Here is a 12,789-nt window from a genome sequence, read left to right on the forward strand (position 1 = left end):
CCCACCCACCCATATTTACATTTTCTTTCCTCTGTGTCTGAGAAATACAGGTAAAAATGTTAACAATACATAACAAAATCAAATCCTGTCTGAGATTTGTGTCCTTCTATGACCTTATTTGTATCCTCTCCTGTGAATAATGAAAATAAATTGAAATTGAGGCAAACAACCCACTCTCCTTTTCCACAAATTAGAAAAAAAGAACTGTGATCTTATATATTTATGAAGAATGAACACTTATTGGACTTTTATCACAAGTTAACATAGGTGGTTTCATTAATTCTCTGTGGAGTTCATTTCTGTATTTGTTACATTAGTGCCTCTAACTTTCTTAATGGACATTAAGGCTTTATTTCTGATTACGAATGAAATGCTACTTACGTTCTGTCCTAGGAAGCTGTAAAGCTCTGGAGTGAAATTACAGCAGTATGACCATATGCTCAATCAAGCTGTGGACCACCGCTGTGTGGGTGACATTGTGTGATTCTAATGCGGCACAGAGGAATAAGGAATGATCCAAAGCATGATCAAACTGTGAAGGTTTCATCATAAAGTACTAATAGTCTGAATATTGACCAGCTGTTTCGTCAGTCGTACTGTCTTCAGACTGAGGAAGATGAATGAGGTAGAGGCAGTTAGAAGTACATTTTTATTTAACCAGGAAAAGATATTATAAATCTCTTTTACAAGGGCGTCATGGCCAAGACAGGCAGCGGCACAATTAACAAGGTTGCAGACATGATGACGATGAAAATTAAGAATGAATTACAGAATCATAAAATATAAAAAATATTAATCAAATATTCGTCATAAGTCATCAACATCAGAGATCAAAGAGGGGCAATATGAATCAGTCAAAACATCTACAGCCAGGTGTGCCTGCATCCAATTAATTTAAAATGACTCCGAATGCATCCAGTGAGACCCGCTCTCTGAGATTCAGATCATTTTAATTCAGGTTATTCAAGCAGAGGGAGTAGCACGCTTAAAAGGCCTTTTACCCCATTCAGTATGGGCTTTAGGGACAGATAGTAGGAATAAGTCCTGGGAGTTTCCAAGACCAAGAATAGTCTTATAAATAAGAATATGCCAATGATTATGTCTATGGGTGGTCAATGCTCCATGGTCAACAGCATTCAGGTGTGTAAGCATTGCAAAGATGCGTGCATGAATATAACTTTACTATAATCTTGGTCAGCACAGACATAAAGGGTGCGCCAACAAGCCTTGAAAGAAAGGCAAGGTTTGATTCTAAAATGAAAACCCGGTTTCGACTTCAGTTTTCTCACCAATTGCTGGACATGAGTCATAAAAGAGACAGAATCATCAATTACAACTCCTAGATATTTGTATTGAGATACAGACTCAATCTCAGAGCCCTGATGTGGTGATAAATGCAAGGTTCAGTGTCTTTGATCTTGGCATTTGAAACCCGCATGAGTTTTGTTTTGTCAGCAAGTTTTAAATCAAAGCTACATTGTAAGGCACAGTATTAAAAGCTAGTTGTTTCTAACAAGAGCCTGGTTTGGTGTAGAAGCAGTACAACATTTTCGAACATTTTGATAGAGACTGTTGATATATATATATATATACTGTGTATATACATGTATATATACTATATATAGTGAATTGGAGTGGGCCCAGGACCGATCCCTGGGGCACACTCTTGGATACACTAATGGAAACAGAAGTGATATGCTTTGCCTGAACTCACTGACATCTGCCTGACAGATCATTTTCAAACGACGGACAGTTTGTTCTGACAGTTCTACACCAATAAGTCTTTGCTTCAATCTTGCATAATCCCCAGTATCAAATGCATTAGATAAGTCAATAAAATGGGCCGCACAATGTTGCCTTTTGTCTAAAGACTCAATAAAACCATTTACTACTTTTAAAGCCACTGTAGTTGTGCTGTGCTTTTCTTAAAACCTGATTGAAATTCAGATAAGATATTGTTATTAGATAAGAACTGTTTCAGTTGTTCTCTCACAAGGGATTCCAGATCCTTAACTAGGACGCACAATTTGGAGATGGGCTTATAATTGTTTAAGACTGTAGGGTTAGGGTTCCCTTTAAAGAAGGGAAGAACAAAGGCAGATTTCCATATAAGACGAATTTCGTTAGTGTCCAGAGAGAGAGATTAAAAAGATGAGTCAAAAGGTGATGCAATAAAATCAGCTGCTTGCTTTTTAAAGTAAGGCTCCATATTATCAGGACCTGTCAATTTTGTGTCTAAAAGTTTGAGGGCTAAATTATCCTCTGAGACAGTAAAAAACAACTAAGTGATTGACTTACCATAACATGACTGTCAGAACAAACAGTAGGGGGATTCTCATGAGTAATGTTGAGAGAATCGAACAATGAACCACAGGCAATAATATGCTTGTTAAAACAACGAAGCATTTTTGCCTTATCAGAGATTTTATGCGAGTCCTTTACAATGCATGGGGGAAGCTGTATGCCATTTTTCTTTTTAAATAGTCTTCCAAAATGTCAAGGGATTGTTTAGGTGAGTAAATGATCAGTTTTGTTTTTTCCAATTGCAACAGTGCATGCAATCATCTTAAATGCCGCCATTCTGAAGTAATATTTGTTCTCCTGGCTTTTGCCCATGCCACACTGCACTCATGAAGTAAATTGGATAAATCTGGGGTGAACTATGCGGTTTTGGGAATTTTTGTATTTCTAACTGTGGCAACAACACAGTGGTCACTAATGTAATTTGCAAATACAGAAGCAGCTGTGTATTTATGAGGAACATTTGTCACAGTTAAATCGAGTCGAGATGATTTTTCAGGACATTTCAGATTAGGTCTAGTTGGACTATTAATCTGAAAGACATTTAGTGAGTCACAATAAACTTTAAAAGCATCACATCCTGGTCATAGCCGGTTCCAATTTGGATCTCTAGACTATTCCTTTTGAATTCAAGGCCGATACAAGCTGCATTGAAGAGGAATGAGCACCACTGACAGCTGAACATGTCCTGTAGCATCGGATGACAGTGATATGGAGAGTTTTAAAGACCTCAAGATCTAGAGCTAAAAATTCAAGTTGCTTACTCACTGATTTAGAGAGAAGCACATTCACATGAAACTTATTTTGGATAAAGATTGCAAATGGGGAGCTGAGCTGAGAGCAGAAGAAAGCAAACACACCATTGAAGCAAAGCCTTGCCCAAAGCACCCACATACAAATTCACTCCCAAAACACTTGTGTGTAGATTTCTTCTTTGTGTCTTCTTTTGCCTGTCATGATAGTTTATGTCAAGAGACTAATAGTCAGAATATAGCTGTGGGTTGCTGTAGCAAGAACAGACACAACAGCAGAACCTGAACAGATGGGTTTGAGCCACCATTGCTGGTTAAAAACGTGCCATGCAGACACCAGATGTTCATTGCTGAATGTGAGCCTGCTTTTTCACTGCTGTGTAAGAGACAATGCAAAATAGATATTTCTGTATGTAAAATGCAGCAGAAAACCCAAGTTTTTGCTCCAGGCTGTGGCCAGTACACTGTGGCATCACTATGGGGGTGTGGTAACAGGTGCAACTGAGCTCACCACACCGAAACACTGCTTTTCCGCTTGGTGTTACTTTGTTGCTTAAAGGATGGGAGTTACCTGTAACCTAAGCACACAGGTGGCTTGGGGGTATTGGCAATGCATGTAACGTTTCAGTTTGTGTGTCTGATTTTCCCCCCATTTAGGTAGACTAAATGTACCTCCTCTAGTCAAAGGTATATGAATAATATTGGTTCAAGAACGAAGAAGTAGTATTTCAATTTGGGTTGTTACCACATTTGGAAATCTGGTAAACTGGTGTTTATGTTATTACTAATTATTGATAATTATTCAGACATGCTCCCAATCAGAAGTTGTATACAGGAGCATATCTATTATTCTCTTAATTTCTCAAGAATCAGATGTATCAGATCCTCTGTTTGAGAAACTTTAAAAATTGGCAGCAGGCATTAATCTGGAAGGTGAAACGCTCCCCCACAGTGGAAACAGCCATTGGTTTGATTAGGCGAAGCAATTACCAATGTGATAGGAATTCTCTGCATCCTTTACATTGTGTTTCCAGCCAATCTGAACTTGCACATAGAGGGGCTGTTAAAGCATTGATGCATTGCAGCAGCCAGCCGGTGGGTTGAGCGAGTGAAGAGGCTCTCCAGCTGCAGTTTCTGTCATTATGGCAACGCTCCACACCTTGTCGCACCACAGAGCACTTATTCCAACACAACGGGGGAAGAGTATCAGCGTTATATCAACTGTGCCTACCACTGCAGAGAGAATAGAGTGTCAAGAGTCACAGAAGATGAGAAAATGGACTGATAGATGGCAAGGAGAGATGCGAGTCACAGAGGGCTTATGAGAGCTTGTTGTTGATGCACTGGTGTTCACTCTCTTTTATTTCTCTCTCTCTCTCTCTCTCTCTCTCTCTCTCTCTCTCTCTCTCTCTCTCCCTCTCTCTCCCTCCCACTCTCTCTCTCCAGAGCTCTGAAGTTGCCCATACCCTCCAGAGGCCAGGGATTATGGGAATATACGCTACGTAGCTAGACTAAGCTTCCAGGGGAGAAGGTCAAGGGGAGGCTAGACAAACAAGAAAGTCTATCTTCTTTCCATATGACCCACTTGCCCTTTATTCATTCTTTCTTCTATAGTGTCCTCGCCTAACTTTGATGTAACCCCACCTGCACTTCCCACTTACGCAGTCTTACACAAAATCAGTGAAAAACCTACAATAGAAATGTAATCAAATGTATTGTTTCAGGATTGAGTTACTCTATATTGATTCCCGGGAAAGGGGAAGCAAATGTAACCTATTTTCTTATTTTCTGTCATCTTGAAAAGGTGAATCAACTCTATTTCAAAAGTGAAAATTGAGTTCACTTTCTGTTTACCCTCGACTATATTTGGGCTTTCACTTTCAGCTGCTCACTCCTTCCAGTGCTCTCATCCTGCTCCCCCCTTCATTTTCCTTTTTCTGCTGCTTTCAGTTAGATATCCTGTTTTTGAGAAATAAGATACTGTATTCAATTTTTTATATTTATTTTTTAAACTGAAAACTATTTCCAGTGTAAAGCTGTTTTTTCTATCATTTTGGTGAGGAAGGGAAAGGGTCATCTCTGCTTTCATGTTTTCCCAACTCTCTGTAGTCTTGCCTCAGTCAGAAGTCACTTCCGCGCTCGCAGCTGGTACAAAATGCAGCAGGTCAAATTCTTACTAGAAAAAAGGCAAGCGATAGTTTTATCTATCCGTCCTTCATGAGCTAACCAACCAAAGCAACATATCACTTTGACAGGCAGCAACAAGAAGCACATATCATTTGTATATACAGCACACACTTAAAAGGGCTATATATGTGTCAAATTCTCATTTTTAAATAGTATGTACGTAAATAGCTAAATGGATTCTTAATGGTGTCACTTTTATGCTTCTGGCCTTGCTTTTATACTCTTAACCTTGATTTTTTTTTTTTTTTCCTAAGTGCCTTTAAAGTTTGTTTTGATAACTGCAACATAAATACAGATAAGCAGTAGTAATACCAGTGGTTGCAGTAGCAGTAGCAATGTTAATGATACTGTAACAGTAGCAGTACATGCAGTGGTATTAGATATGCTGTGGCAGTACTTGAACTAATGATGTGTTGCTGCTTATAGTTGCATCTAGTAGTATAGCAACAACAGTAATAGTCTTAGAAGAACTTGTAATACAGTAGAAGCAGTAGTCAAAGGAGTAGCATCATCGGCAGTCATAGTAGCAGAGGCATTAGTAAGAAGTTAGCAGTATTTTTCTCTTCTTTCATAAATCAAAGAGTGTTCTCCACCTGCCTCCTCTCTCCTTCCTTTTCGTCTCAGTCTGAATAATGCAGAGTTGAGGTGTGTGGTGGTGGACTCCCCTGTGGAGCTGAGGCCAGGGTAGCAGCTGTCCCTATCAAGACTCTCCTCAGAGCTGTCACGGCCTGTCTGCTCCTCGGCTAATCACTTCCTACAGGCCTGCAGCATGGGACCGCCGCTGCTAATGTCTTCACCGACTGGGCTGGGAGAGGCTCGCAGGATGAGCGTGATGTAGTTTCTTATGGTGATGGCTATTTGCGTCCACAAGTGGGTGTATGTGTGTGTATGTGTGTGTATCTGTGTATGTGTGTTTGTGTGTGTGTGTATCTGTGAGAGGGTTGGTGGAGTGCAGGTGTGTTTAGCTAGCGGCTCCACGGGTGTGCAAATGCCGCGGGTAGTGCAACATGGGTGACGTTTTAACACACACACACACACACACACACACCATAACCATGACCATAACCCCTTTCTTCTCACCTGCCAAAACACATTTGCCACACAAGGAGTTACTCATCTGTGTGTAACAAGCTAATGGCACAGTGTGTCACACACCAGCACACATGGTCATATCAAAGTGGCCATTTGCAGTGACAAACACTTCTGGCATGTTCAGCTGAGGTAAAAATAAAATCTGGGGAAATACATCCTGAGCCAAATAAAATGATTTTCCTATCCTCCCAGCAGACTTCAAAAATGTCTCCTTTTTTTTTTTTTTTTTTTTGCCTTGTAGAGGATGTTGTGTTCGCTGGTTCTGTTGCAGTGCGTTCTGTGAGGCCCTGCGAGATGATTAATTATCAGTCACTCCGGCCACGCAACAAATTGGTAAATACATTTGCCTTTTGGGGTTTCAGAGGCCATCTAGAATTTGAATAACTGCAAACAGAAAAGAGATTGATAGGCACAATCAGAGGAGCCTAGGATCCAGGGCAATAGATAACAAGCAAAAAGAGGATTGAAAGAGCTAAAGAAGGTTCAAGCTTCGGGCAAAGAAAACAAGAAGCTTGTGAGTGAAAGTTAGCAAAGTTGTGTCAGTAAGATTGGAAAACAGAGAGTGAATCAATTTGACTCTCGTTTACCTTTTAAGCCCACTGTTTTAGTGCCCTTAAGCAACCCAAACGGGTGTGTGCTAAATATAAAACAAGAAAAAAAGTTGGTTGTGGTGGGTAGGCAGATTTATTAATGCTCCATGTTAAAGAGAATCCTCTAATCAGGTCAGCGTGTTCCCAAATTTAGCTTTTTATGCCTCAGTGGACTTTAACTGTCCAGCAGGCTGATTTAGTGAAGCGACTAGTGTGAGGAGTTAACAGCAGATGACTCACAACAATTAATGCTAATGTAATGCTAACCAATTTTCAGCAAATCAGACGTGTCAAAAAGGGAGATACAGTCCGTGGCGTCCGTGTCATGTTAAAACAGGAAAAGCCCTTCACTAAAATGTCAGCACAGTGTTAAATGTCCAAAGAACATGAAAACAGCCCCAGACTAAAGGTTCACAAAAGCAGTTGGATGTACTTTTGGCTTTATAATATATTTAGCTTTAGCTTTTCAATCTCAATGTGAGAAGCCGAATGAGTTACCGCAGGACCTCCAATATGGTCAACCAGAGGGCCAATAGATAAGGAAGATAAACACGGTGGCAACGCAGGACGAGGTGAGGCACACACTGACTGTGGCAGATAAAATAGCTAAAATGTAGAATGAGACAGCTGAAGATGAAGGTAAGTAAACAATGATGGAGATGGACAGGCAGACAGACAGAGATATGAATAAGAAGCGAGACAGGAGGCGTGACGGTGCACTGAGGCATGTAAAGGCAACTGGTGCCGCCGCGCTGCTCCTTGCCCCTGCGGCGCACCGAGCAAAATGAAGCTGGGGAGAGGGAAGGCGGGGAACTGAGACAAGAGAGAAAAGCCGGGTATGATTGACTAGAACGAAATGAGGAGACATGAAAGGAAAAAGAGGTAGAGGAAATACAAGGAAGTTGAGGAAGAGGGAGGATGGAGAGAGAGGGGGAAAGATGAGCGCGCCAAAAATGTGACAGGCAGATAAACAAGAGACTGTGAGTGACTGCATTTAATCCACTGGATGACTGCAGCCTTTAACAAACTCCCTACGTGATTGTGTGTGTGTGTGTGTGTGTGTTTTGTGTGTGTTTTGTGTGTGTGTGTGTGTGTGTGTGTGTGTCCTTGTGTGCACACTTGCCTCTGATTGTGCCTGGTTTCCAGTGTTTGTGTGTAAACCCTGAGTGAGTGGGTTTTGTTTTGTTTCGTTTTATTTATTTATTTTGCGTGGCTGCATGAAGGCTTTTGTGTCACCATGGCCCAACACATCTGCTACTATTTGTGCCCTTGCCTTTGAGTCTACGCCCTCTAACAAGCTGAACTGAACATTTGTCAACAACACCAGGAAGCAGTTGTTGTTTGTCAGTAAGTAAGAAGAGGTCTGCAGAGGCAGCCCCCAGACACACTGCCAGATATTGCATAAGCAAGGTGCGTGTGTGTATGTGTGTGCACGTGTGCATGTCCATACAAGAGTATGTGTATGTCACCAGCCCCCACCACCACTTGATTTGGCTTGTTAGTGCTACTTGTGGGGGTTATGAGAGCCAAGAGCCATCCAGTCGTTGTAGCTGCTTCATGTGGACCATTAATGCAGAGCTCATTTAGCCTGGAGCCAGCCCAGCTCCCAGTTCTCATGTGCTTTTTCGATTTATTTTTATTTTTTTTATTCCTGTTTGCTCTGCGACCATGTGATCATTTGACTTATGTGATTTATGGGGCTGGCAGTGGTTTTCCCTGAGGCACAGTGGTTTGTAACCAGCGGCCCTGGACCCCATCCCAGTCATTGCAAGGAAATCTTGGAACAAGATGAGTCCAATATATTTTTGGGATGTAAATTTTAAAAACAATGCTAGAATGTCATAAAATCCAACTTTAGCTTTCCTCGAGTCACGTGACAGGCTTAAAATGAGCCCTTTCATGATGTTTGCAGAAACAGTTTCCACCTCTTCATTACCACTGCCAAAAAGTACCAAAAATGTTCTGTGAACACAAATTACTTTGCAAACAAGAATGGAACAGGAATGTACAACCAACATGGGTGCAGCTGAAAACTGCTGTTTTGTGTGGTTGTTGTTTTGAAGATTGATAAGACACCCCAATGGATGTTACAAATAAAGTCTGCAGACGGTATTTAAATACAGAGTCAGTATTAAACATTGGACAAAAACTGCAAGATTTGAGTATTACAAGTGTTACCAGAGAGACGGGCCAGTGTCACAACTCTGGTTTGAATTAAAATAACCATATTTTATACATTACTGTAACTATAATAGTAGAAACTATAATTCTAGTGAATATTGTGATAGCTGCCTTGACACAATGATCTCAGTGCTTTTGGTAGCTTCTCCAGTTTTACGTGGAGCAATAGTCAGCACATCATGCATTGTTGTCTCCCTTATTGTAACATAGAGAGTATGTGGTGGCTATGGGAACCATATTTATGACCGAAACAGCAGTAGTTCAAGTATTCATAAAGCCATGGTGTACTTGCTGTTGAAATACATTTTGCAATCACAAAAAGAGTTTATTCAGTTTTTTTATGACCGGCACGTATTCATTGTCCTACAGTATGTTGTCACGCTCTATTAATGTGGGTCTGCATACAGGTTAAAACAATACAATTCCCAAAATGCAACTGTGCTTTCTTTATTCTTTTTGTTTCATGTTTAAAGGCCCTTTTTTCTGTTGTTTTTTTTTCTGAATATTTAATGGCATCTCAAAAATGTCCACTGCTACTGATTCATGGGTTATTCTATGAAAAGGTTTGTCTTATAACGTTCAGTTAGTTTATATAGGCACTAAGACCTTAAGCACAGTCACAGTATCTCTTACATTCTGTTTTATGGCAGCTTCCGTACGGCAGCTATCCGAGACTTTGTGATAAATCATACACCGTCAGATCAGAGAATATGGATTATTTTGTTGCATCATAAAGTCTTACGAGATCCAGAATAAGAGTCATGATGAGCTCTTCTCCACTGCCACTCTCTCACTCGCCAGATTCTTGTCAGCTAGTGAGCAGCCAAGATGTAGAAATGGGAGGAAATAGGAAAGCCATAAGGAAATGCAAGATGTTGACGGGACGAGCTGGATAAAAGCAGAGTGGAGGTGGTGTAGAAAATTCACCGTGATGAGACTTGGCAAGCGTTGACAAATCTTTGCTTCGGACATTTACCGTGGCTCTGATGGGGGTGAAATTGTTCAAATATGGCTCAGTCTTAAATCTAAAAAACATAAACTAGTCTGCAAGAGCATAGTGAATGTTGCAACATGCTGCAAGATGTTCATACACATGTACTAGCCTCTCAGTTATGTGTTTGCTGCTAAGGTTTGGTCGTTTCCAGGGAGAGATAACAACACCTTGGCTTAACCCCTGATCTCTAATTGGTTTTGTTCCACATGGCTGAGACACAACTTCAGATACTAGTGGAGCATGTGCCTCTGTTTGCATTTTAACTAAGGTAGTGCTGGCTGACCCCAGTGAAAAGCATTTTATAATCTCTGTGTTTGTCCTATGTAGCCAACTGTGCTGTTTTTTTTTTGGGGGGGGGTTTGTCTCTGTCAAAGAAAACCCACAGACAAAGGACAGAGAGCAGGATCACTACAGGTGTAGAGAAAGGTGGAGACAGCCCTGATCATCACTCTGTCCACAGCAGTCACCACACTGAGGCGTCAGCACTGTGCTCACCCACACATCCAACAGAGATGGTCCTCTGCCAGAAACGCCCTTACCACCCTTCTCTCTCACCAGCACGCGTAAACCAAGTGCGCCTTCTAGTGGTGACTCCAAGTATTGTGTGCGCGTGCATGTGCGTGGATGTTAAAAAAAGAAAAAAGAGAAATAGAAAAAAAAAGGAAGGTGTCACTTACGGTAGAAGACATATTCTGTGTAGCTGGACCAGATCTTGTCCTCTGTGTGCTGGTTGACAAACGAGGCAGTGACTGATGAGTTGCAGGCCACCATTTGGAAACCACACTCCGACAGCATGTCAAAAGCCCTCTCCAGGTGCTTGAACTTGAGGTAAAACCGGGAGGTGTACCGATCCGGGGTCCTGTCCGGGTCCCGACTCTCGTTCAGGGTCTCCCCAAAAACTTCTTTAGCCAGGGCCACCCGCCCGCATATAAGTATCCGAGGTACCCTCCTGAACTTAGCGTCGGTCTGACTCTCTCGGCCCATGGTGCACGACCCCCTGTACCCCACTGTGATGAAGCCGCTCTTTCTGTCCGCGGGGACGAGGGAGGGCGGCGGGCACTGCCGGTGGTCGCTGCCCTGGGACCCATCTTCATAGTCGCTGTGGAAATAGTCGTCCGGGCTGTGCTTGATATCCTCAGGGGTCAGCAGCTTCACTAAGTCGGGCAGCTGGAAGTACTCCGCCTCTTTCCTGAGCCTCCCTTTCTCCGGGAAGTGGTCCGGGAGGACGACTTGCCTGTCTCGGAGGTAGTCCAACACATACCGGAATAAAAACCCGTCTCTGTCGATGAAGTAACGGCCCTTGGGGTCTCTCGCCAGGTCATTTGATGCTTCTTTTTTGGAGGAGAATAGCTTACCGAGTAATGAATTCGGGTTGCCCACCAAAGTTGAGTGACGCGTGTAATAAACCTGCCCCCCTACGTTTAATTCAACCACATCTGGGAAACTGTTCTGAACTGATGCCTGCTCTTTGGGGTTAGTCCTACAGTTTCCACTCAGCGCCATCCTTTCCGTCATGAACAGCTACAGACAGGGCACACACCTATTTCTACAGCAAGTTTAAAAACAGAAAAAGAAAAATATAATAATGGATCAGTGTAAAAAAAAAAAAAAAGTTGCCTAAGCGTCCTCGTTTATTCTGCGTTGCAGGGCCTCCAACTTCATCTCACAATAATCAGAATAAGCATTGTTCATCGATCCATGGCCATTATCAGCTACCAGTCTTCGGCAGTGTAGTCGAAAATGGGGGGGAAGATGGCAGTCCGGGGCGTCCCTCCTGTGAATGTTAAATGGAACAGACTGAGATGAGTGACTTTGAGGAGGAGGAGAGAATCAGAATCAGCGCTGCCAGAGAGGTGAAATGTATCCGGACGCATCAAAAGCTTGCATCAGTGGCTGTAGGACTCCCATCGCTGCTGGAAAAAAGAGCATTACAAAGGCAGTCGGCGGAGGCTGACGGAAGCCTATTGAGCCGAATAAAAAAAAAGAAACTTGTCTTGCTTGCCGCTTTTGCTTCTGGGAGTATTATCCGACAAATAAGAATCCTTCTGCACACGCTCAGAAAACCAGAAATTTACGCAGTGGAGCTGGGCAAACGAAGGAAAAAAAGAAAAGAAAAAGTCCAACAACTTCTTGAAGGATATAGTCCAAACCGAAGAAGGCGCTGACGTGGTGTTGACACTTTTGTTTCCTTTTCAACTTCCCCTTGAACAGCAGCAGGTTTCCCGGGCTGTGCGGACCGGCAGGAGGAGGCAGGACGCCTTTCAGTGGCGGAGAAACTTCGCAGAGATTGCACACCACGCAAACCTCAGGAGTCCTGTAATGGTTTTGTCTTTATGTCTGCAGCCTGTCACTACAAATATGTCGCCTGCATCGGGGTTGAATTAAACTAGATCCCCCTCCGCTGTCCTCGAGAGGTGTTACAAATCTCAGTTCAGATTTTTTTTTTCTTTTTTTAATTTTTTTCTTTTTTTTTCTTTTTTCAGAGCAGCGGAGAGAACCGACCCGCTGCTGCTGCTGCTGCTGCTGCTGCTGGCTGCTTTCACCCGCTGGAGCTGTCCGCGGTGCTGAAACGAGCATCCCCCCCCCCCCTCCTCCTCCGCCCTCCCCTCTCTTCCTCACCCTCCCTTCTACACTCTTGTACCGCCTCCCCTCCCCTACAGAGTTGGGTGGTGTCTTCACGGTTGCCCCCCCC

General features: G+C 42.6%; 1 protein-coding gene across 1 annotated transcript in view; it reads right to left on the reverse strand.

Annotated features, from left to right (window-relative positions):
* kctd16b (potassium channel tetramerization domain containing 16b) overlaps positions 1 to 12,620 on the reverse strand; it is a 78,299-nt gene extending 65,679 nt beyond the window's left edge. Inside the window, exon 1 of the mRNA XM_023429366.2 lies at positions 10,775 to 12,620. Within this exon, the coding sequence (XP_023285134.1) occupies positions 10,775 to 11,612 (838 nt within the window). The 5' untranslated portion in view covers positions 11,613 to 12,620. The remainder of the gene's footprint in view (positions 1 to 10,774) is intronic.
* Between the last annotated feature and the right edge of the window lie 169 nt (positions 12,621 to 12,789).

This window comes from Seriola lalandi, unplaced genomic scaffold (genome assembly GCF_002814215.2).
Source record: "Seriola lalandi dorsalis isolate HSWRI2012SDOR001 ecotype SW California unplaced genomic scaffold, Sedor1 jcf7180002054893, whole genome shotgun sequence".
In the NCBI taxonomy this organism is placed as follows: domain Eukaryota; kingdom Metazoa; phylum Chordata; class Actinopteri; order Carangiformes; family Carangidae; genus Seriola; species Seriola lalandi.